Source organism: Palaemon carinicauda, chromosome 8 (genome assembly GCF_036898095.1).
Source record: "Palaemon carinicauda isolate YSFRI2023 chromosome 8, ASM3689809v2, whole genome shotgun sequence".
Lineage (NCBI taxonomy): Eukaryota > Metazoa > Arthropoda > Malacostraca > Decapoda > Palaemonidae > Palaemon > Palaemon carinicauda.
In genome coordinates, this window is record NC_090732.1 from 162,237,713 (window position 1) to 162,264,630 (window position 26,918).

Here is a 26,918-nt window from a genome sequence, read left to right on the forward strand (position 1 = left end):
TTGACAGAATCAAAAGCTTTCTCAGTCAATAAATGGCATATATAGTGGTTTGCACACTATGTTGATTTTTTCACTAGCTGGTTAATTACATGGATATGGTAAGTTGTTGAATACCGGCTTTTAACGCTTGCCTGCTCTCTTGGATGATTAAAGTCAAGCTGTCTTTCTAGAAGTGCGTGAAAAAAGTTAATTTTTTCACAAAAAAAAAAGAAAATATTCAAAACTACGTTCTACTTATGAAAAATTATTTGGGCCGACAATGTTTATGAATAAAGAGAATCGGGTATCTATAGTGGTTTGTGAAGCCTTTGGAATTACAAAGGGACTCTTATGGGATGAATATTTTGCTACTCTGTTTTGAATTGTAATATTTTATCTAAAAAAAAAAAAATAAACTTTATTTTCTTGAACTAACAAAAAAAAAATAATATCCAGAATGGGGGTACAAAATATGTTAATTCTACAACGAAAGACTTACTGAATGGTAGCCTGTACATTTTGAATCAAATTGGATGAAAATTCTAGGGTGTAAACCCTTTGAAACAAACCTTCCCCCTCCCCCCCCCAAAAAAAAATGGTTTCTGGGGAAAGTGTTTAACTTTAAAGATATAGATACAGTAACTGACTTCAGGAAATCTTACCTGAATGAAACACAAATTTTGACACAATCTTTCTTCCTATACAGACTGCACATTGAATTATAATATTTGCAGTACAGTATTGACATAATGTATTTTTATTACTATTATTATCATTATCATTAGAAGCTAAGCTATAATCCCATTTGGAAAAGCAAGATGCTATAAGCCCAAGTACTCCAACAGGGAAGAATAGGCCAGTGAGGAAAGGGAACAGGGAAATAAATAAACTAGAATAGCAATTAATAATAAAAAATAAATAATTTCAAGAATAATAACATTAACTTGGATCTTTCACATATAAACTATAAACACTTCCAAAAAAAGAGGAAGAGAAAGAGGAAGAGGAAGAGATAACAGCCTGCTTAAGTGTACCCTTAAGCAGGAGAACTCTAATCCAAGACAGTGGAAGGCCATGGTACAGAGGCTATAACACTACTCAAGAATGGAGAACAATGGTTTGATTTTGGAGTGTCCTCTCAGTACACATCTCTCTCACAAATCTTGATATAATTTATTTGGCCTTTGCCAGAACATCTCTCAAGCTATTAATGCACATATATATATATATATATATATATATATATATATATATATATATATATATATATATATATATATATATATATATATATATACATATATATATACATACAGAGAGAGAGAGAGAGAGAGAGAGAGAGAGAGAGAGAGAGAGAGAGAGAGAGAGAGAGAGAGAGAGAGAGAGAGAGAGAGAGCAAGGACCTTCACAAACAAACTCTCCAGCTAGGGAAGTCAGCCTCCGCAGGCTTTGGACCACGGTCCGGAATACCTGGGACATTATATGATCTTGCCCTGCCCCTGACCACTGGTACTGGGTCAGGGTCAAGGGGAACACACTTACCCTTACCTTTAATTTCAACTTTACCTTTCTTACTGGGTCTGGGCGCCACAGGTCTTTGCCAGCTGGGGTGGGGGCAATCTAATCCTGACTTACCAACCATTGAAGCCCCTGACATCAGAAGATCCACCATGCTCTTCACCACTGACACCACAGGATTACATATCTACACAGGGGGAGAGGTAGCTTTGGCCTTCATATTCCTCAAAAGTCATGAGGGGCCTCCCTGAAAGACCTACGGAACACCAAACTTTCTTTAGGTCAAACTCGATCAACAGCCTGCACGGTCAGCACTAGAGATATTTCAGCCTCCAAAGGGGAGCCACGAACCCTTGGGGTTCCCAGCATACTAACAAAGCCTGAAAAAGATGCATCTGTGTTCTCCTGACCCTTGCAGTGTATTCCCTAGGGCCTGATCCTAGGGCATAAGTGCAGGGGCGGCAGCAGCAAATATACCCCTTAAGGAAACACTGGAAGCAGAAGCCTTTGCTGGTGTCTTCTTGGCAGACTCCGACAAACGCCCCGTCCGCTACTTTCCCTGCAAACAGACACGTCCCTGACACGAAGCACAGAGGGAGTGTGGTTCTACAGCAGGCTTTGCCATGAAGTGGTTGCAGCCTCCACCCTTCCCCCAGCAAATATGAAGTTCTTGTTTTCATTCCATTATTGACAACCATACACTGTAAGAGAAATAATCTAGTTTTGATAAATGCTGTCAGTACGTTTGCATGCCACAGTGGTCATAGCAAAAGTGAGTGATAAGCTGACTGGATGGGGGCGGGGCTTCTTGCGCCACACCCTCACGAGTCGAATAGCTGTCCATTATCCATTCCAATGACCGAGTCCAACTCGTGGCAAAGTAATCTTCATAATTAGAGGATGAGAGTTTATATGATGCGTAGAAACAAATATAGTAATCATATATATAACAGGACACTATTAATTTACCTTGGTTAGCCAAAGTTAAAAACAATGATTAAATGAACATTAAAGCAACAATGCAGTAAATTTTGTATTTAAAATATGATTTTTTTTTTTTTTTTTTTTTTTTTGAGAGAGAGAGAGAGAGAGAGAGAGAGAGAGAGAGAGAGAGAGAGAGAGAGAGAGAGAGAGAGAGAGAGAGAGAGAGAGAGAGAGTATGTGTATGGACATTAAAGGAATAATAATCATTAATAGTAACAGCAAAATATGATGAAATCTCTACAAAATCTGTATTCTTGAAGTTTTACTGTACTTATAATTATCCAGTTTGAAGCTAATGAATTATTCATATACAGTACTACAATCCCTTTGAGAAAACGATGTAAAAATGGTTCCCACTATTGCACATTTGTCATTGGATTCTCCGTTCACTACTAACGCTCAGTTAGAATTCACGTGTCGACAGTGGCTAGCATTTCAATCCTTCACTTTTTCTGTTTGTGAACCCTGTTTTCTTTTTAATCTTTACCCATCCTGATCCTGAAACTTTTACTTCTGTTTGTTTGATCACCTTCCTATGGTAGTTGCTGTTTTGACAAGGGGAATGAATATAATTATGATTTTCCTCTTAATGAAAGAATTTGTTGTCGGCATATGGATCCTGAATAATTTACCTCAATTTCAGCTTGCTAGGATTTGCTTTGATGAGAGATTAAAGTGGTTTCCTGGAAAAACTACTCGACTTTTCAAATAACTTTCCTTTTTTAACAACCTTTGTGGCATTCCTAGTAAACCCCAGTGTCCACGGTAGTTTTAATCACTGTTAAATAAACTATTAATTATTTTTTTATTGCATATTTCATAAACAATCAATGAAAGAATAGGACTTACCCCGTAATTACTTTACTCTATTGTAAAGGAAGGTTGACAACAGAGCACAGTTAAGCAATATTACTAATCTTTCCCATACTGCGATAAAAGACATGATGTGGACAATATGGAAGATACATACATACATACATATACCAAGGCACTTCCCCCAATTTTGGGGGGTAGCCGATATCAACAAATGAAACAAAAACAAAAAAGGGTACCTCTACTCTCCACGTTCCTCCCAGCCTGATAAGGGACTCAACCGAGTTCAGCTGGTACTGCTAGGGTGCCACAGCCCACCCTCCCCCGTTATCCACCACAGATGGAAGATACCAAAGCAAAATAAAAAAAATATGCATCTGACACTGCATCAGAAGTGATATACTGTAGTATATCAAAGTACATTTGCCTTTATATGGCTATGTATTTCAAAGCACTAACCTAAAATAAAATATGAGCTGTACAAGAAAATCAAGATAAATCAAAACCTAATAACCAGTAATTTTTCAAATTTATAAAAAGAAAATACAGTATATAAAAAAGAAAAAACTTAGCATGGAGGGCAATATTTTACACATTTTATCAAGCAAACTACTTAAAAAAGACAAGACCACTACTTTCGGTGCAGAAGTAACATGAAAGAAAATAAAACAAATAACAAAAAATTACCATATTGTATTTTCCAATGTTGCCATACCTGGCTACTCTATCAACTATGTAACTTACTATTTTCATAATTCCCTCAAGGATGATTACAGTATACAGTACTGTAATGTATAAAGTTTATTGTAAAATTAGCATGAAACATTGTCTTACTCTAGAGGGTTTCACTATTTTCTGAAGTTTTTTTATGTCAATGAGAATACAATTCATATCTTTACGTGCCAGGTATTCAATCAAATAAATAAATACAGGTACTAAACTAGAGTAAGAAGCCAGAAAATTTTAAAAGCAATCATAACTGATGCAATATGACTATATAAAATTTAAATGCTTTTCATCCAATAACAACAGATGCAGATATCTTTTTGTCTTTCAATTTCTTCCTCAAGTAATCTGCTTCCTGCTTGAGAATCTGTGTCATGACATTCATTCGCTGTGTCCTGTCTTCCACTGTTGACACCAAAGGGCCTAAAATCGAGCTGCTCAAACCACAAACACTACGAACCATCACTGTCGGAGAGGAGTGTGTCACAAATTAAGTGAGTATAAAGGATAAGGTAAATTTCTCAATGGTTTATATTCTTACTAATAATTAGAATTTTGATAAAATTCATCTTTATACTCACCTGATGCTCATATTTCTTTTACTTGAAGTGATGTCTACCACAATACAAACATTTCTCATTATCTCTAATACAGTAGTGAACTGTTAAAAAATTATTGCACAGACTGTGTGTGTTGGTTGTGGTTTTATTTAGAAAGTGGCATATTTTGATCGAATACTCAAGTGTAAACTAGAGTATACAATAGTAAAATTTTCTTTATTCATTGGATTTCCCACCTTATCATCGAAAAACCCTACTTCCAAAATATTTGATATGATGAGGTACTATTGTAATTAAAAAATAAGTTAGTAGTAATAAATAATAATCTAGAACATTAAACAAAATTTATAAACTGTATGATGCAGCTTCTCTGACATAAATTATAACATTAAGAAGCCCTATACTACAGTAAATAAAGAATAAATGAAGTCTAACCTGCGGCATTATGCAAATGGTCCAACGGTTGTTTGTCTGCTAGCTCCCGAGATGCTTCAAGAACTTCTCGCTGCTCTTCAAACAGGGTTGCACATAGATTCTCTAAAGCCTGAAAAAAATATATTTCCTTTTAACACAATCAGTTTTTGGTACAAACCCATAACTTTAAAGTTAGCCTCAGCTTATATGCTAAGAAAATCTTCCAAAGAAGAATCCAGAGACCATATTTACATCCAGATTGAAATTATGCCATCCAGGTGTTTGATATTCCTGCCAGTGATACAGAGAATATGAGGATGGTATTTATTTTTGTCAAGGAACAGAGAAAACATTTTTGTCACTAACTTTCATCACTTCAAAACTACCAAAGTAGTAATCAAGAGGGAGGTTACTTGGTGCTTACCAGGAGTTGAAAAATAAGGAAATTAGAATGTACGGTACAGCACTGTATATAGAATTCACGATAATCGTAAAACACTAAATTTGACACCAAATTCCTTAACTGCGAAGAATCACCAAACAGGAGTCAAAATGAGAAATCTAGAGTTTGAAATTGCCAAATACAGCCCAATGTTGACAAGTGCAGGTCAAAGCGTGAAACTTTGCATTAAAAATCATCCTACAGTATGATATTGTACAGTATTAAATATCGCCAAAGAACACAAGTCAAAACGTGAAATTTAGATTTACAAATCGCCAAATACAGTACTGCGTATGTTAAAGAGAGTAAGTCAAGATGTGAAAACTAGTATAAAAAATCAGCAAATAATACTGTTTAGTACATCACCGTATTAAAAATCACTAAAGAACGCAAGTCAAAACGGGAAACATAGGAGTTAGCAATTAGAAAATAATACTATAAATTAGGAAATTATATCAATGATATTCTGTTAATTATATGTGAGCATATTCTCGATACCGTTGTCCCCTTGATATCAGCTGATGACAAAACCAAAATAAAAACAATTGGTAATTGTTAACAGATAAATACAGTACAAAAACTATTAAATGAAGCTCAGTTAACATTAAACCAGGATTATTTTAGACTTCTCTCAGTACATATACTGTAAATTATGTTTTTGGTTAATACAAGAGATAAGCTAATGAAATTGAATGTTGTGTTTTAGGCCAGTCGAATATCGAACGTAGAGTCAAGCAAAGTATAATTTTTTTGTGTAGTATTTAATTGAGACTTTTTAAGAAAACAAAGACTTTTGTCTCTTCTGGTATTTGCATGTATTGTATGACATGAGAGAGAGAGAGAGAGAGAGAGAGAGAGAGAGAGAGAGAGAGAGAGAGAGAGAGAGAGAGAGAGAGAGAGAGAGAGAGAGAGAGAGAGACTTTTATATATCTAAGAGATAACTAATAATACTGTGGTAGCTACAAACAAACTTGATAAAAACTATGATAGGCAAAAACATATTGGTGTTGATATAACATTCATTATGAAGATATTTTGAATAAGTTAAGAAATTATATAAAAGATACTCTGTTATTCGTATGTGCACATATTCTCAACAGCATCACCTTGAGATAAGCTGATCGCAAGCAAAATAAAATGAGTCTATTATACTTGATTGTTAAAATGCACTAGAAATTTAACACAAAGTACAAAAATGCTTTAATAAAGCATTTAATAATTAACTTTAAAAATCATTATCTCTTAGAATGCGATGATGATGTTTGCTAAAGCTAGTGGTAGGCTGATGAGATAGAATCCTTTTTTAAGCTACGATCAAAAATGGATTTATATAGAGTGTAAATAAATTTTGTGTAATATTTAAGGAAGGAAGGAGAGAGAGAGAGAGAGAGAGAGAGAGAGAGAGAGAGAGAGAGAGAGAGAGAGAGAGAGAGAGAGTCAGCTGATGAAAAGAAATGCTATGTTTTTTTTTATATTTCTTTCACTTACATGATGCGAGTATTTGTTCACCACAATTAATGGTATGGTAATGTTAACCTTATTGTATAGTTATTTATTTCAAGTAAAATACAGTTAATTACGTTGAAATATGACAAATTTTAGGGACTTGGTGTCCACGAGTCAAACTTACAATGTATTCTAGTGGGAAAAATTCGCTTCGTATCTGCAAATTTGGGATACGCGGCAGTTTTCATAAATGATTAAATCGCAGATAATGAAAGTAGACTGATTTAGCAAATTATGTTAGGCCTAGTCATACAAATCAACAAGTAATCCTCTAATATTTGAGTTTGTCAACAAATGCTGCAATTTAAAAGCTCATAGCACAATGAATGTCGGGTAAAAATTTAAATGATAAATTCTATTTTTAAAATTCTGTTTTGATGAAAAAAAAAACAACTAAATAATAAACAATGTTTTTCCTTATGCATAACCTTGTTACATACACGTTCCTTAACATAAAATATATTGCAAGGTTAATTACAAAAACTTGCATACAATGTAAATTAGAGAACTGCAAGGAAAACATTCAACAATTCAAATAATAATAATAAAAAAATCAACATAATTCTAAAACACACATTACTTACATCTTGATTATTAGTTTCAATTGATGGAGTAGGTGTTATTTCTAGAGGTACTGACAAGCGGACATACTGTGGTGCTTCTCCTTCTGGGCTTTGATTTGTTGCTTGGAAACAGGTGACTTGATGATTTCCCATCTGTATATAATTCAAAATGCATAAATACAAGGATGCCAAAATTATAGTTATATCTCTATGAAGTTTAAACCTGTAGCAAATTATTTTCTATTGAATAGGTTCTCATAAGTCTTGTATCATGGTTTATGTATGACTTCTTTATTCAACGCTGTTGCTGGTCTAATATATTCTTAAATGATTTTGATTTCTCATTTAGAGTTTATTTGTTACATCCCCATTTGCGTTGTGCATTGGGTTGCTTTCCCTGTTGGAGCCCTTGGGCTTGTAGCATTCTGCTTTTCAAATTATGGGTGTAACTTGGGTGGTAATAATAATAATAATAATAATAATAATAATAATAATAATAATAATAACAACATTCTGTACCATTATATAAGCAGAGTCCCAATTGCAGTAATAAATTCAAGAGTTTAGATACAAGTAACTTCTTGATATAGAAAAGTTTAAATTGATCCAATTTTGAATAGTAATAAATATTTTGAATTTTTTTTCTTTATTTGCAATATAAGTTCAAAATATAATTTTTTTTCTTTATTTGCAATATAAGTTCAAAATATGAGTCCATGAAGTGCTAAATATACAGTACTGTATTTATTATACAGTAGTACAGCTAACTATTGACATAATGTTACAATACAATTGTATTTCTAAAACATTGGTTTTAATCTCATTTGTGATTCCAAATGGATAAGCCAGTTGCAGTGTTTTCTTTAATGAATAGACCCAAGATGTTTGCTTCAGCTGTTTACAGGTATGTAGTTATTCTAATTGACTTGCTTTATTTAAAAAAAAAAAGAAATGAGATAGTATTTTTGTCACATTACATTTTAAAACACCAAAGATATACTGGCAATCAGGCAAATTTGCAAGCAATCATATACAGTACATTAATTTGAATTAATTTTAATTTTTTCTATATATGATAACTGTATTGTACTGTATACTATTACTGTATTGATTATACCAATGAGCAAAACAGAAAGCAGTAGAATGTATCTTTAATAAATTTACTTGAGTCACAAAACTCAACTACAGTATAGTACTTCCTATACCACTGTATCTTAATGAAATAATTAGTTTAAATTACACAATATTGACAATGCATGATGCCATTCAGAACACAAACCTTGTGTATATTAAGAAGTTATTGTAATATCAGTGGCGTAAAATGGCCAGCAAACTGTGAAGTTTAACTCGGTGATCACCAAAAATTTATAACCAACAATTTGATATTTGGTCTTCCTATCTGTACCAGTGATAAAGGTATTTGCAAAGTTAATAGACTTCTTACTTATAAACCCACATAGTTACCTTAGTTTTTTTATCCTCATTGTAAACTGAGAAAATAAGACCCACAAATCTATTGTCCATCTGCTGGTATCCCGCTTGTGTTTGTAAATCTGTAAAATAGATGTATGGTAATTAATAATCCAGGTTGCCATTTCTAAATAATTTTCATTACTACCTAATCAAGTAAAGTAACATGTCAGTTACCTCCTCAGACGCTTTTGAAAACATCAAATGGCACAGTCAGGAATATACAAAGAACACTCATTGCTTTTGATAGTACTCTAGTTAAGATTTTCCATGTTTGTCTGTTATACAATCTAAATTGATTTTCTTGAATTTTTTTCAGTACTTTACTCATTACGAGTGCCATTCTTTCTTAATTACCTGTAAATGCTATAAATGGCTTATTGGAAGTTACTAGAGAGTGTGAGAAACGCTTGTTTTCCTTTCAACAGCCACAATTCAACATTTTCATCCATTTTGTCTGATGTACTGTAGGTACTGTTCTTTCTCAGCATACATTTGTGAATTGCCATGCAATCTTATTATACTTAGCTTGGTGTTGGGTATGACTGGCCCTCCTTATCTAGGAGTTTTGTGTTAAACCCTTCCCATGGACAAGGCAATATGAGGATAATAAGAGACTTTGAACTCCAAAGATGTAAAAAAAAAATATATGCTTATAGCACTTGTAAAGGCCTTAAGTATTGCAATTGTACTTTAAATCAATGTAAATACTAATACTGTCTACAGCACAGAAATGTCTTGAAATAATAATACAGTAGAGTACATCATATTATAAGAGTAATATTAAAATAGAACTTTCTATCTCTCTCTTATCTAAGGTATACAAGGTAGGTATACAATCAGACCTTAGCATTAGCATTTGTGCGTTAAGTTTCGCGAATCAGAGTATTTGCTCTAGGAATGCCTAAAATATCATGTAAATAATAAGTTTATTTTTTTCAAGGTTTTGCAGCATTAATAGTGTTGCACTTACTATATGTCATGATTGGTAAGCTTCCACTTGCTCTTGTTTCACTTTGCCTACCTTGTAGATGGCAGCACATCATTCGCATACTACCTCAGTCTTGCTGCATTAGCCGTACAGTAAATATCTTGTGTGTATGTACATACTCTCTTTGCTCCACATTTATAACTTTTGCCTTGCCGTCCCTAAGAAAGCTTTATCATTCTCTCAACACAGAAGAATGTGATGACCTTGGAGCAAAAGGTAAAGATGCTGAATATATGTAGGTACAGTATGTCTTATGCTGCTGTGGATCAAAAGTTACACATAAACAAGAGTACCATACAGTGCATCAAGGAAAATACGGCAAATAGTTGTGCTGCAGTGAGTGCAAGTCTAAAGATTTAAAGGCTGCTCATGAATGGCAGGGGCAAGGGACAGTGACATTGACCTATCAAGCAGGACAATGCCCTAGAGACTGAATAAATACTCATATAATCAGCCCCCCAATCCCCCTCTCCACCCAAGCTAAGACCAAGGAGGGCCAGGCAATGGCTGCTGATGACTCAGCAGATAGACCTATAGGCTCCTCCTTAGCTCACAAGGATGGTGAGGTGTCAACGACCAAAGAAACTAACGAATTTGAGCGAGACTTGAACCCTAGTCTAGCGTTCACCAGTCAGGAACGTTACCACATCAGCCACCACAAACCACGACAAAATGTTAAGTATATGGCTATGATTACGATGGAGAATGCCTTTTTCATATGGATTATGGACTGGCACCAAAAAAGCATAGCAATGGACTCCAATCTTATTGAGAAGATAAAATATCTCTTCTGACTTTTCTAAGTTTCTCCCGATATGTGATTACTAAAGATGGTGAAGACAAAGCTGCTATGAAGATCATATTAGATACATAATCATCATCATCAATCTTCATCTCCTTCTACACAATAGATGTTATTTCACCCTTATAAAATATTATTGAATGGTTTCTCTTTCTACCTTGCCTTGACCATCAAACTGCAGAATGTAAAATAAAAGATTGTATCACAGGAGACAATCAGGATTTCACTGACAGAAATGGAGCTAGGGACTTTTGATTCCCAAACTATAAAGTATCAAAGAATGAAGAGGAAGAAAATTAAGTTATGAAGGAATGCCAGGCCTTTTAAGAGGTTTAAGACTGCTACAGCCCTGGTAATATACTACTGGATTATGGAGCTAATACTTCAATAACAATAAGAAAAACAGAAACAGCATGGATAACGTGAACTAACCTATATCGGAAGGCCATACAGTGATGTGAGGATGTGAGTGGTACCATCCAACAATGTGAAGCTGCAAACCACTTGTAGCTGACATTTGTTCTGCTCGCTGTTGTGCCTGCAAAAGGATACTCCAAATAATTCTAACTATCTATTTGACAACAAAAAAGGGACAGTTAGTTCAATGCTTAGTTTCTTCAATCGATAAAGTGCAGTATTCCTGGGTTTTCTCCAAGCCGAATACCCCTTGAAATATGGAAAAAACACAGAGTAGAAATCCAGTTGCAATAAAATAATATTATTTCTGCAACAAAAATTACTTTACATTTTGAACAACTCTATAAACTTGATAAGCAAATTTGTTTACTGAGACAACTGAATTATGCATCTGGGCTCATATTGCTCATTCAGTTTATTTTCATATATAAAATAAAGTAAAAATTAGATCAAATTAAAATGAAAAAGGTTAGAAAGCAAGATTGGAGTACATTAAAGTGGGAAAAAAACACACACACACACACCTCTTCAGAGGTCAAAAGGAAGTAGGAAAGAACCCCCAGCGTTGCCAAAGTGTGGATGACAAGGCAAAACTTACGGGTATCCCTCTATGGGATACTAAATCATGTACTGTATCAAGTAGGATACACTGTGAAAACATTTCAGTCTTTTCCCGATTAGAACCAAACAGGTTACTATTAGGTAGCTGGCTATCATTTTTACAGAGCTCTGTTAATATACAAATAATGACTATCAAAATGTGATCGATGGAAAACTATTACAGTACTGAAGCCTTCAACTTATCCTTGCTGAGATTAGACCATGAGTATGTATACAAAGGGGAGGATGAGGATATCTTACACTTTGGGCCAAAAAGCCCTTTCCTTTAAATACTGTAACATGGTTTGCTAAAGTGACTGGGGTACCTGCATTAACATTTGTGGCTAATTTCAGGTGTTATAATTAGTTGTCTTGAGCCAGATGGTGAACACATTTTTTCAAGCTTTGAGTTGTGTCATTCTGGGATCTGATTTTCATTACTTGAAGGAACAGTCATGTATAAGATGCTTTCATTTCCTTTGCAAAACTAATTCCTATTGATACTTTGGGGGTCTGGCCAACCAACAAGAAACAATGTATGATAATTAAGACTCTCTTGTATAACAAACAGCTATGAATCAAAGTACTGTATTCTTTTTTAAATTTATGCAAAAAGAAATCATCCAACACTTGTTCTGGAAGCTTACCTCAATCAACATTTCCGGAGATATTTCCACTCTATCTTTCCTCTTGTCCGATCGTCTTAAGGTCACAGCTGAATGGATATCACACGTAACATCACTACCCTACGGGAAATAACATCAAGTTAGTTGAAATGATAAAAACATCAGACCTATCATAAATTTGCAATGTTACTATCATGATTATGTTGAACAAATTACTCATAAGAAGGAAACTTTGAGTTCTAATATAGAGCATTTTTGCAAAACTTATCAGTCTCCAATAAATAAATATCTGGAGGACACCACCTCCATGATGATACACCCTAAAGACTGTAAATAATGACCATATGTTATGCAAAATAATCAGCAGACCTCAACAGGTACATGATGTCTATATGAATGTAGTTTACTTCATTTCAGTAAGTCATAAACTGACAAAAAGTAAAACACTCAAAAAACATAAGGAAATTTCAAATGAATCCTGACCATTCCACCTTTTATGTACTGGAGGATAAGTTTGATAAGCAATAATATTATCACAATCATATTCAAAGATAATAAAAGTCCCCCTTTTAATATTTGCATGTGTTATGTATAAGAGATACTGGTACCAGCAAATGGTGAGAATACTTGTGCAGTTCTCATTAATAACAGTACCTGAACCACTTCAGTATTTCTTTAATTAACTTTGAAAAAATATAAAACCTTTATGTATTTTAGCCTTGACAGAAAAGATAAAATTAATAGTCACAGAAGCACATTGGCAAATATAAGACATCCTTCACAGTTATTGTAACACTCTATAATCACAAAATTTCATACATCTAATAATAATCTAAGAAAACATCAGTCATAATAAAGATATATCTCCAACATCAAAGGAAATCAAATAAAAATGTTATTTTCATTAGTAAAATAAATTTTTGAATATACTTACCCGATAATCATGTAGCTGTCAACTCTGTTGCCGACAGAAATCTACGGTCGGGATACGCCAGCGATCGCTATACAGGTGGGGGTGAACACAACAGCGCCATCTGTGGTCAGGTACTCCAGTACTTCTTGTCAACACCACCTCAATTTTTTCCTCGGTCCACTGGTTCTCTATGGGGAGGAAGGGTGGGTCAATTAAATCATGATTATCGGGTAAGTATATTCAAAAATTTATTTTACTAATGAATATAACATTTTTCAATATTAATCTTACCTGATAATCATGTAGCTGATTCACACCCAGGGTGGTGGGTGGAGACCAGCATACATGTTAACAACGAAGCTAAGTATCCCGTATTTTATTTTATTAGTTATTCAAAAATAACATAAAATAAATAAGTACCTGGTAAGGAAGACGACTTGAACCATTACTCTGCCTTTATTAAGTACGTCTTCCTTACTGAGCGTAGCGGTCCTCTTAGGATGCTGAACGACTCTTAGGTGCTGAAGTATAAAGGGCTGCAACCCATACTAAAGGACCTCATCACAACCTTTAACCTCGGCGCTTCTCAAGAAAGAATTGACCACCCGCCAAATCAACAAGGATGTGGAAGGCTTCTTAGCCGACCGTACAACCCATAAAAAGTATTCAAGAGAAAGGTTAAAAAGGTTATGGGATTATGGGAATGTAGTGGCTGAGCCCCCGCCTACTACTGCATTCGTTGCTACGAATGGTCCCAGGGTGTAGCAGTTCTCGTAAAGAGACTGGACATCTTTGAGATAGAATGATGCGAACACTGACTTGCTTCTCCAATAGGTTGCATCCATAACACTCTGCAGAGAACGGTTCTGTTTGAAGGCCACTGAAGTAGCCACAGCTCTCACTTCATGTGTCCTTACCTTCAGCAAAGCACGGTCTTCTTCCTTCAGATGAGAATGTGCTTCCCTAATCAGGAGCCTGAATAGGTAAGAAACTGAGTTCTTAGACCTTGGAAGAGAAGGCTTCTTGATAGCACACCATAAGGCTTCTGATTGTCCTCGTAAAGATTATGACCTTTTTAGATAGTACCTAAGAGCTCTAACTGGGCAAAGTACTCTCTCCAGTTCGTCCCCCACCAAGTTGGACAGGCTTGGGATCTCGAACGACTTAGGCCAAGGACGTGAAGGAAGCTCGTTTTAGCAAAAAACCGAGCTGCAAGGAACATGTGGCCGTTTCAGATGTGAAAACTATGTTCCTGCTGAAGGCGTGGATCTCACTTACTCTTTTAGCTGTTGACAAGCACACGAGGAAAAGAGTTTTTAATGTGAGGTCCTTAAAAGAGGCTGATTGGAGAGGTTCAAATCTTGATGACATAAGGAACCTTAGGACCACGTCTAGATTCCAGCCTGGAGTGACAACCGACGTTCCTTTGAGGTCTCAAAAGACCTAAGGAGGTCCTGTAGATCTTTGTTGGTGGAAAGATCCAAGCCTCTGTGGCGGAAAACCGCTGCCAACATACTTCTGTAACCCTTAATCGTAGGAGCTGAAAGGGATCTTACGTTCCTTAGATGTAACAGGAAGTCAGCAATCTGGGTTACAGTGGTACTGGTTGAGGAAACTGCATTGGCCTTGTACCAGCTTCGGAAGACTTCCCCTTTAGACTGATAGACTCTGAGAGTGGATGTCCTCCTTGCTCTGGCAATCGCTCTGGCTGCCTCCTTCGAAAAGCCCCTAGCTCTTGAGAGTCTTTCGAAAGTCTGAAGGCAGTCAGACGAAGAGCGTGGAGGTTTGGGTGTACCTTCTTTACGTGAGGTAGACGTAGAAGGTCCACTCCTAGAGGAAGAGTCCTGGGAATGTCGACCAGCCATTGCAGTACCTCTATGAACCATTCTCTCGCGGGCCAGAGCGGAGCCAACCAACGTCAGCCGTGTCCCTTTGCGAGAGGCGAACTTCTGAAGTACCCTGTTGACAATCTTGAACGGCGGGAATGCATACAGGTCGAGATGGGACCAATCCAGCAGAAAAGCATCCACGTGAACTGCTGCTGGGTCTGGAATCGGAGAACAATACAACGGGAGCCTCTAGGTTATCGAGGTAGCGAACAGATCTATGGTTGGCTGACCCCACAGGGCCCAAAGTCTGCTGCAAACATTCTTGTGAAGGGTCCACTCTGTGGGGATGACCTGACCCTTCCGGCTAAGGCGATCTGCCATGACATTCATATCGCCCTGAATGAACCTTGTTACCAGCGTGAGCTTTCGATCTTTTGACCAGATGAGGAGGTCCCTTGCGATCTAGAACAACTTCCACGAATGAGTCCCTCCCTGCTTGGAGATGTAAGCCAAGGCTGTGGTGTTGTCAGAGTCCACCTCCACCACCTTGTTAAACTGGAGGGACTTGAAGTTTATCAAGGCCAGATGAACCGCCAACAGCTCCTTGCAATAGATGTGAAGTGTCCTTTGCTCCTGATTCCATGTTCCCGAGCATTCCTGTCCGTCCAAAGTCGCACCCCAGCCCGTGTCTGATGCGTCAGAGAAGAGACGGCGGTCGGGTTTCTGAACAGCCAAAGGTAGACTTCCTTGAGAAGAAAGCTGTTCTTTCACCACGTGAGAGTAGACCTCCTCTCTTCGGAAACAGGAACTGAGACCGTCTCTAGCGTCATGTCCTTTATCCAGTGAGCCGCTAGATGATACTGAAGGGGGCGGAGGTGGCGTCTCCCTAACTCGATGAACAGGGCCAGCGATGAAAGTGTCCCTGTTAGACTCATCCACTACCTGACTGAGCATCGGTTCCTTCTCAGCATGCTCTGGATGCATTCTAGGGCTTAGTAGATCCTTGGGGCCGACGGAAAAGCCCGAAAAGCTCGACTCTGAAGATCCATACCCAGGTAGACAATGGTCTGGGATGGGACGAGCTGGGACTCCTCAAAATTGACCAGGAGGCCCAGTTCCTTGGTCAGATCCATAGTCCATCTGAGAATCTCCAGACAGCGACGACTTGTGGGAGCTCTTAAAAGCCAGTCGTCTGACGGAGCCGGACACAAGATCATGGTACTGCTGCACAGTCTGTGAACTGTCAACCATGGGGAAGCGAGGAAGTACAGCGACAACCCGAAGCTGTCTAGACTGTCTGGGTCGTACAGACAACTCCTTATCGGGTTGCTGAGGTTGCCGCACTGCGTCACAACAAGTCACTTCTGCTGGTTGTTGAATGTCTTCCCAGTGACACACTGACTCCGTAAACAAAAAATCCTCTAACAAGGACTAAGCTTGGACTGCATGTCTTGCAACAAAGCTCAAGGTCTATGGGAGCAGGTGTGGTAACAGACGGGGTTAGCGACTGAAGTGGAACCATTACCCTCCCTGGAAGCATGTGATGCTTAAATAAAAGTCCATAGGAGGCTAAGCAGCTAAAGGCTCCTCTCCAAATGACAGAGTCCTCAAGGGAATATCAGAAGGAGGGAGAATAGCACTTTCTCATCTACAGGAACCATATCCGAGAAAAGCTAAGTTCTCTCAGTGAGGGTTTCACTGGTGCAAAAGCAGCAGACTAGAAGGCAACGTTATGAAACTGCTTGACATTCTAGTGAGTTGGCAACAACCAAAGATGTGTGATTGAGGAGCATGCGGTAAGGTATGCAGAGCATGCTGTATGCAGAGCATGCTGTAAGGTAAGCAGAGCATGTTGCATGGCGTGCGGCTTATGCTGCATGGGATGAGGCTCATGCTGCATGGGATGAGGCTCATGCTGCATGGTATGAGGCTCATGCTGCATAGGATGAGGCTCATGCTGCAAGGGATGAGGCTCATGCCGCATGCGTTGAGGAGGATGCCGCATAGTATGCGGCTCCTGCCTCATGGGTTGAGGCGGTTGCCGCATAGCATGAGGCTCCTGCCTCATGGTTTGAGGAGGATGCCGCATAGCATGAGGCTCCTCATAGCATGAGGCTCCTACCTCATGGGTTGAGGAGGATGCCGCATAGCATGAGGCTCCTGCCTCATGGGTTGAGGAGGATGCCGCATAGCATGAGGCTCCTGCCTCATGGGTAGAGGAGGTTGCCGCATAGCATGAGGCTCCTGCCTCATGGGTTGAGGAGGATGCCGCATAGCATGAGGCTCCTCATAGCATGAGGTCCCTGCCTCATGGGTTGAGGAGGATGCCGCATAGCATGAGGCTCCTCATAGCATGAGGCTCCTGCCTCATGGGTTGAGGAGGATGCCGCATAGCATGAGGCTCCTGCCTCATGGTTTGAGGAGGATGCCGCATAGCATGAGGCTCCTCATAGCATGAGGCTCCTGCCTCATGGTTAGAGGAGGTTGCCGCATAGCATGAGGTTCCTGCCTCAAGAGTTGCGTCTGCCTCAAGGGTTGAGGAGGTAGCTGCGCAGAGAGAGGCTCTTGCCTCAAGAGTTGAGGCGGTTGCCGCATAGCATGAGGCTGCTGCCTCAAGGATGGTGGAGGTTGCCGCAACGCATGAGGCTGCTGCCTCAAGGATGGAGGAGGTTGCCGCAACGCATGAGGCTCCTGCCTCATGGTTAGAGGAGGTTGCTGCAAAGCATGAGGCTCCTGCCTCAAGGGTTGAGGAGGTTGCCGCATAGCAAGAGGCTCCTGCCTCAAGGAAAGTGGAGGGTGCTGCATAGCGCTGGTACCTGGCAACTCCCAATGCGGCAGCTCACGCATGGAGGCAGGAGGAGCCTCAACATCATACGTCTGGCAGGGTGGACTGCGCAGAGGTGGAGGAGCGCTCGCAGGAGGAGGTGTGCTAACCTTCTCTGCCTGAAACTCCTGCATCAAAACCGCAAGCTGAGACTGCATTGTCTGCAGCATAGACCACTAGGGTCTATGAAAGACAACAACAAACGGAGCTACTGTCCGTTGAGACTGAGGGTCTAAAACAGCTGGTGCGACAACAGACGGAGTTACTGCCTGTTGCGGTACCACCTTGCCTCTCTGGGAGGTGTGCAGTTGTCGTACTGCAGCAAGTCCGAACTGACCCAGTGCTAATGGCTCCACCTAGGAGTTGGACTTGCGCGGAAGGGACCGACTTGCACTTAAAAGCTGCAAGATTTGGTCCATGGTTTCGGCGAGAAACCTCTTCCGCAGACGAGGAATAAATGGGCTATCTCGTCTTTGTGTGGGTGGGGTGATCACGTCGGCTACGTGAGTTGGTTACACCCGAAACCACGGAGGGAAAAGTCTGTTTGTCGATCAAGGCCTGATGAACCCATAAGTCCTTCGACGTTACTTCTCCCCTGGGCTTGGGAGCTTGTAAGAGGTCCCAGACTAGGCGAACAACTGGCACGAACAGACGAACCCTCGAACGCAACACTGTAACACTTTGCGCTTATCACTTTATCACTTTTGATTTTCTGTTTGCACTTATTTCACTGAACTCGAAACTTTAAGTGGTTTGTACCTGAAACATGCAATTCTATCCTTCATTAAAAGTTAGTAATTGCGAAAACAGTATTACAATGTAACAGAAAAACATAATGAAATATAAATAATTCAGTGGCTGGAAAAGAGACTAAACACTAGATCAAATAAACTACGTTTAAAATCTCTCACCGCATAAAGCCTGGGAACAAGAATAAAACTCTAGAAACGTTTACCTTCTTCCCCTAAAGAGACTAGGGAGAAGAGCAAAAACGATAACAACGTTACCCGCTTGAACGAAACGTTTATCCTCCTCTCTCTCCCTCCGTCTCTATCTCTCTCTCTCTCTCTCTCTTGACTTAGAACCTGAGAGATGAGCCCAATTATATATATCGTTAAAACATATTATTGTTAAAGGAAAAAACTGAAAGATTTCCCAAATAAAAAGTTCCTTTATTAGAATTAAAACCATTTAAGCTAAGAAAGAATGAACAAAACGCTAGAATCGGTTTACTCTTACTGCAACGTGAAACCGTGAATATTCTCTCTCTATCGTAACGATAGAGCGCAAGTTGAACGTTCTGAACGTCAACAACTGCAGAGACAAAACAAAACGTTAGTTCAACTTTGAAAACAGTACGAGACTATCAAAGAAATTCTTTCAAAAACATTAAAATAGCATAATATGTTAACAGGTAAAAACGAAATGACGGGCTCAATGTTAATTAACTTCGGTTCCAAGAAAAGACCGCCTACTATTAGGAAAGGTCGAATATAAACAAACATAAAAATTAATTTTAATAAGTTTATAATAAAAGGAAGTTAATCGAAGAGGCCTATAAAAGGCGGAGAGATATAAAATAATCTATAACTTTTGTTAAGCAAAATTAAGAAAGAGAGTCTATACTCTCTTCGACACCAACACTTCTGTCTAAGGGAAGGGTCGGCCATTTAAAAGTGAAAGAGAGTTCATACTCTCTTCGTCACCAAAATTAAATAAAAAATTAAATCAAATTAATTCCAAAAACTTGCTAAGCTAATGATAAAGCTTCCTGAATAGCGAAGGCTAAACTCTAGAGCAAATACATCACCAAATCGTGAGCAATAACTCCAGAATCAACAGCGTATCCATGTAGGTCTAGCCGGAGGCACGACAGAGGAAAAATTGAGGTGGTGTTGACAAGAAGTACTGGAGTACCTGACCACAGATGGCGCTGTTGTGTTCACCCCCACCTGTATAGCGATCGCTGGCGTATCCCGACCGTAGATTTCTGTCGGCAACAGAGTTGACAGCTACATGATTATCGGGTAAGATTAATATTGAAAAATAGTTCTTAATATTAATAGTGTATACCAATATTACTAGCTAATACCACTAATGTATGCAATCATCAAAAAGAGATGGAGAGAGAAATGCAAACAATATTGGTAAAAGCTAATGACAGAGTGCAGATAACTTTTATAAGAACTATTTTCCAGGCTCACCTCACTGAATTGACCAACTAGAAGTCCCATAACCTCCTCTTTTTCTGTTGTTAAGGCATGATGAAGACATACCAAGTATGCATCAGCAGCCAGCCTTACACTAGACACCCACATTATGTACTGGGTAGCAGCAACTGCAAAAAAATGTCATAAAATTAGTTTCATGAAATTGTTTGATAAACTAATCTCTCAGCTGGGCTCCACAAGGCACTAGAAGAGCTAGAAGACCCAGACCTACATGGCTGAGGACTATGAAATGCAAAGTAGGAGATGATGAATGGATGATTGAATCAAAGGCTCAAGATAGAGACGACGGGCGAAACCTAACCGAGGTCCTTTGCGTCAATAGGTGTAGGAGATGATGATGATGATGAGTTTCATGAAATCACTGCTAAATATCATGAGTCAACCTATACTTATACACAGTAATTAATTTAGTATTGTTTGCATACCAAAGAAAATACTTTGCAGTAAGCACTATACTGCACATACAGTATGTTGTACAAGACAGTACCTACATACCAGGAAATGCACAGTAATTAATCATCCACCTCTTCAATAAATTCTCTTTGGTATTGAAAGTGTCTATTACTTTTTCAGGATAAAATGCAAAAATTAATAAAGCCGAGATGAAGGCATAATGCAAAAAAAATTACTGCAGCTTACATGTAGCTCAAAGCACAATGTAATTATCCCATATCCCCCAAAAAGAAGAAAGGCAAAAATAATAAGTACAAAATAATTTGGCATCTACTTGAACCAGAAAATACTGTAGGCCTATGCATAATACAACTACGGAATACATTACATGATTTTTCATCACAAAAAAAAAAGACAAGCAGTTTTTATTTTAGCTTGAACCTTGTACTGTACTGTAGTTTACTTAGGACTTAGGCCCCTCTAACACTTGACAATAGAGCATAGTAATAGCTTAACCACACATAAATACATATCAGGTTCAAAATCACTTTAAATTCCAATAATTCTTAACACCATTAAGTCACTAGGCTACTCATGATTTCCATCTGCTCCACTACTTTGTTATAGGTACAGTATCCTAACAGGAACTACCTCAACTGGTATCCCCACATTGTGAACAACTCCCTTTTAATATTAACTACTGAAGGCTTTATCTTGACAATAAGTACAAAGCCTTGTGTAACTTTAAGGTCTTGGGTAAAATGTACTGCAATACTACTTGTTGTAGACATCCATAGCCATGACCTCTAGTAGTCACAAAGGCAGACAACCCTCAGTCCATTTAATCAATCATTGCTTAATAGCTCTTTGTGAACATCTTGTTTATACAGATAACATTAGTTTAAATTACCCCATTCTACCAATGATACATTTATCGGGCATGCTCAGAAGAAATCGATTAAGAAAAATCTGTAGGCAACTATTGCCCATCTACCCCCAACTCTTGGGATTCCATTGCAAACCTTGAGTGGTTCCATCCTCTGAACCTGTACTACAGAATTATAGCAGGATGAGGTAAAAGCAGGAGTCCATCGTCCAGGCAGGAAAGGTGATGAAGGACGCTGAAGCTTTCCATCAACTAGGGAACAGAAAGTGTATGGGGCCATACACTATTGGCCTGCAAGAAATTACACAGGTGCTCTCTACCCACCCCATAAGAGAGGTGGTGTCATGAACCATTTCCTTACAACTACAACTGGCCTTCTAGAACTACTTAGACCTCTTCTTCTTCATCTTAGAAGAGAGAGTCAGATTCGGAGACGGAGGACAAAATGGAGGATGAGGAAGAAGAACACGGACTCTTTTTCCTCTATCTGACTTTCACCACAGGCTCTGCAAGCAGAGGAGTCAAGGTCTCAGCGACCAGTGATGACGATACTCCCCGAAGGGAGGAACCACACAGGTTGTCCCACCAGGATCTGTAACGCTCATGAACACTGGCATGGGGAGAGGGAAGGCAAACTCACAAGGACCAGTGACACAGGAACAAGCACGGTCACAGCCACAGGGATTAAGGGTTAAAGACAGAGGGAGCAGGGAATATAGACTCCGGACCCCCTATTACAGGGGATGGAGTGAGGGGCACAAAAGAATAGGTGGCTAACATAGGGGTGACCGGATCAGAGGTGAACAGATTAACTCCAACCACCAGGGAAACACGCATTTTTGGAACTTGGGCCGATTATGCCCAATCTCAGGCTTGAAACCTCCTGGGGCCAGTCCTTTAAGGCTTGACTAGGTACCAAAGTGGACACCACTTGGGGCAACACCACGCCTTTCACCACTGGCAACACCACAGGAGATACTTGGACTGGGGATACCAGGGAAGAGATAGCTTTAGCAACCAGCTCCCTCAACAAAGTCATGCAGGCCCTACCAGAAACAGGTGAAGAGCCTCCAAACACTTGGAGAACACTACCAGAACCTGAAATGTTAGCACATGCAGATTCAAGGGTTCCTTGCTCCTGAAGTTTACTCTCAAGGGACCGAGCCATGGGCATATGTGCAGGTGCGGAGGCAACAGACACACCCACTAAAGAGATGGAGGAAGAGAAAAACTTCATCATTGTTTTCTTGGACATTGCCAAGAGAGATACCAGCAAAGGTTTAGCTCTCTTGTTCTCCCTCAGGGTGTACACCTGCCACTGCACAGGAGGCCACAATCTATACTCAGCACATGGGGATGCTTCTGAACAATCATGCCTATTACAAGATGTAGAGTGTGGATCTACAGCTGGTTTACTCAGAAACCAGTTGCAACATCCACCCTTTCCCCGCCAAGTGCAAATTTCTTCCTTAACATCCATCACAAGAGCAATCAACAGCTAGCATTCACTTCCTGAAAGAAAAAGAAAATAAAAAGTTCAGATAAGTGCACAATGACACGTCCGTACTCATTGTGGCCGAAATTCAAAGTGAAGCTCTTCCGACAGGTGGTGGGGGTGGAGCTACTATTCCAGGCACCAATTCTCATTACCTACCACGTTAATGAACTCAACGGACATCCAGCTTGCGCCAAAATTACTTCCCAATCTATAGTACTTGGGTTTATATTTCATGTAAGATCAATCATCAGTAACAGTACATTAAGATTGTGAGTTCCTTCCCCGATCGCAGCTCGAAGTTTCCATAGTGTTCAAAGCCCATCTTCCCAGTGAGCTTGGGAAGGGTGGCTTAAAGGCCATAGAGGTCTACATGCCGAGTCATCAGCAGCCACTACCTAACCTTCACTGGTCCTACTTTCAGTGGAGTTGGGGCTTAGGCGCAGATCATATGATTGGTCAATACAATACTTGCCTCTGTACCTATAAAACTTTAAACTTCATGTAGCACAGACCTAGCCCTAACTGTTGATTGGATGCAAATTGAAACATGGCATCCCTACCTAACCTTACGGTAACTAAAAATGCTTATCCGAGGTTAGTGGGTCAGGATTTGGTCATGATAGTTAACATCAGTAATTATCAAAAGTACCCACAACAAGGTATTATTACAGACTTGTACTGTACTTTGTAACCTCACACCACATGAAACACACTTACTAATACTGTACCGTACTCTTTATATTGTAGACAATCTGAATCCTGTCCTTTGCTATTGCCCAATATACTATAAGAGCAATCTGGAATACCACTCAACATTTAAAATGATTTTCCTGAAATGTTGTTATCCTGAATTATTTCCTTTGCTACCAATATTATAAAACATAAATAAATTTTACTTTCAATTAGGAATGCATTTCAGGTTTGAAAGATTATGGAATCTTTTTATGTTTAATGAGTGTGTTGTTCAACTTTGACCATAATTTCTATAATTCAATTATTTTAAAAAATTTCACTACTATTTCTATCAGAAACCAGTATCATATTAAAGAAGTCTCTAAACCAAAACAACTAATAATAGGGGAATACTGTACAGAAAGAAACCAGAACTTACGGATGAGGGCGAGTTTGTGAAATACAAAGATGCATCCTAACCTAGCCTACCTTAGGGTCTCAGATCATAATTTAACAAAAGATCTTTCTCACCGACACAACCTACCTTGAACTAGAATGAAGTAAACAAAACTTCAGCCTGCATAATGTACTTGTGTTACACTTTTTATCATTACTTTACTAAAGATTAAAAGATCCACATGTATTATTATTACTAGCTAAGCTATAACCCTAGTTGGAAAAGCAGGATGCTATAAGCCCGAGGGCTCCAACATGAAAAAATAGCCAAGTGAGGAAAGGGAATAAGTAATTAAATATATCATATGAGAAGTATTGAAAAAATATTGCAACATGCATAAAATACTAACTGAACAATGGTGGTGGAGATTTGTAGCCTACAGTATCAAGATCAGGAACAAAAAATTTAATAGGCTGCAAGTTTTTGTCCAACAAATTAAGATGGGAATAAGCTGCTGAAGACCAAACAGGAGAACAATACTCAAAACAAGGTAGATTGAAAGAATTAAAATAAGTCTTAATAATTAGACTGATCACTGAAAACCTTCAAAACTTTCTCAATAAGCCTATTTTTTGTGTAAGTGAACAAAAAAGACTGAATGTGTTTCTAAAAAGTAAATCTGCAATCAAGAATCAAACCCAAAATTTTAAAGGAGTCATATACAATTAAAAGAAACATTATCAATGCAGAGATCTAGATGTTGAGAAGCCATTGTCTTTGACCTATTTACAATCATACTTTGAGTTTAGTTAGGGTTTAACTCCATACCCCATAATTTGCACCATGCACTAATTTTAGCTAGATCTCTATTAAGGGATTCAGCAACCCCAGATCTACATTCAGGAGATGGCATTGATCCAAAGAGAGTAGCATCACCTGTATATGCAACAAGATTGTTTTCTAGGCATAAAAAATAAATAAAAGACAACAGCTATGATACAAGAAAGGCTGAACATGCTATCAAATGCAAACAATATATTGATACTAAAATATTTGATAGATAGAAAGAATATAATAATAAACAAAGACGTAAAGATAATCTTTGGTTTAAAACAAAAAGAATACAAAATTATACACAAAAGTCGTATGCTGAGTTTACTTCTTTTAAAAATATCAATAATTTATTTCAAACTTCAAAAAACATTAATTGCAAAAATATAAAGCATAAAATATTTCCGCGTAAATCTATTATTAATATCTGTATCCGTAAATTTATAAGAGGGTTGACTATGATTACTGTGCTAGGGATACCAAAAAATCTAGTATATAAAAAATAAAACGATTTGTAAATTGACGGACACGGGTCGGCTCAGGCACACAATATGGAAGTTTAATCTCAATTTACAAATTCAAAGGAGCCTTTGTATATCAGCGGCCGGTTCTTACCGTGTGGATAAAAATGGACATCACCTAACCTAACTTTTCCCCCTAACCTAACCTATAAGCCGTGTCCTTGCTTAGTAACCTAACGGGGGGGGGGGGATAACGGCAATATACGACCCTCCTTACACTGCCGTAATCATACATACAGGTGGTCGCTATCATACATACACCCCAATTCAATGAGATATGTCCTAGACTAAGGTAGACCCTCAATACCTTTACCTCAGGGTTTGCACGGTCGAATGGTTCATTGAACTTGGTTGTCAAACAGTTCGAAGATGCAGAGTTGGTCACAAATGCATAAGGCTTGTGGACAATGACAGCCCACAAGAGTCAGGCAAGAACAGACTTTCTTCGAACCGTTCGACAACCTAATACTCCCTTCACAATTTCGAACATCCCTTTGAACACTTGTCTGTTGAACCGTGTTCGATCGTGTAAACTAGCCTTAATAGCCTCTACAACCATCTAGTTACTTTTACAATATGGGTGCTAACTAACAAAAAGTGCTAACTACCAAAAATTCAATTATCTTTTCTTAACCGAACTAAAATAACACTAGACACCCTAGGGGATGAGTAGACCTATAGACACAGCATACTTGGTTGGGTTAAGAAGGAACGTTTGATTTGATATTTGAGTGATGACACTTAAGTATAGACCTAATAAAACATGCTGGTTAAAATCGTTTGGGGAAATTTATGAAAATAGAAAAATAAAACCAATTTTTTACCGAAAATTTGTAGTTCTAGAGATAAACAAAAAAGTGGACCAGTTGAAATTTCGAGGTATGTCCAGACTAGGTCTATCTGTACAGTCTACAAAATCAACATCTTGAGGTAATTAAAAGAGTAATAAATAAATACCAAAAATACAACTTACAAATTTATTCCAGTAACACAGACGAATGTTGTGAACTATAACAGTGTATCTATTGATGTTCAGTGTTAACTTGAACATCCGAAAGGAAACCCTATTTAAGAGGAAGACTAATTTTGGTGAAAGTTAAAATTTTTTAACAAACGTTGGATGAATAAATTTTATTGAATAACTTGAGTCTTCTAAATTCTGTATTAGATTTTATCCTTAAACAATAGAACGATTAGGTAACTATTTATTTATTACTCCGCAAAATGAGTATGACTAGACTTAGTGACATGGTGTTCAGTAGGTAGAGATGTTATTGTTGTTGTGTGGTGTTATCACGTTTTATTATTCAAATATCATTACTTCTACAGTTGTAGAATATTAATGAAATTAGTCACATCTACGATCTCTAAAGGATGTTTCACCAATGATTGTATTTGGACCTTGTTTTACATAGACTGTCACATGATTTAGTAGGCCTATTGCGAATCTTAAGTCAAGATAGGACATGAGAGGCTTGTTAAAATTATCAATCTGGTGTTTTTTATTCACTT

At 38.3% G+C, this 26,918-nt stretch overlaps 1 protein-coding gene across 2 annotated transcripts; it reads right to left on the reverse strand.

Annotated features, from left to right (window-relative positions):
- Positions 1–3,875: 3,875 nt before the first annotated feature.
- LOC137646076 (lys-63-specific deubiquitinase BRCC36-like) lies at positions 3,876–26,675 on the reverse strand. 2 transcript variants are annotated; one of them, XM_068379244.1, is made up of 8 exons: positions 26,231–26,331; positions 20,182–20,315; positions 12,433–12,531; positions 11,201–11,306; positions 8,970–9,058; positions 7,527–7,658; positions 5,016–5,124; positions 3,876–4,485 (listed from the first exon to the last, which is right to left on the reverse strand). In XM_068379244.1, the coding sequence occupies exons 2-8, from the start codon at positions 20,293–20,295 to the stop codon at positions 4,310–4,312; spliced, it is 825 nt and encodes a 274-aa protein (XP_068235345.1). In that variant the 5' UTR covers positions 20,296–20,315; positions 26,231–26,331; the 3' UTR covers positions 3,876–4,309. The 2 variants fall into 2 exon arrangements, with proteins under 2 accessions (XP_068235345.1, XP_068235344.1); XM_068379243.1 differs by lacking the exon at positions 26,231–26,331 and adding an exon at positions 26,380–26,675 and having other exon boundaries at positions 3,878–4,485.
- Positions 26,676–26,918: the final 243 nt, after the last annotated feature.

Bases quoted from the DNA above. Each gene is read 5' to 3' on its own strand.
- LOC137646076 (XM_068379244.1), bottom strand. From the start codon at position 20,295: ATGTGGGTGTCTAGTGTAAGGCTGGCTGCTGATGCATACTTGGTATGT. The intron at 5,125-7,526 runs GTAAGTAATGTG...TATTTTTTTCAG, and splicing joins TTGAAACTAATAATCAAGAT to GCTTTAGAGAATCTATGTGC. The intron at 4,486-5,015 runs GTTAGACTTCAT...CCTCTCCGACAG, and splicing joins CCATTTGCATAATGCCGCAG to TGATGGTTCGTAGTGTTTGT.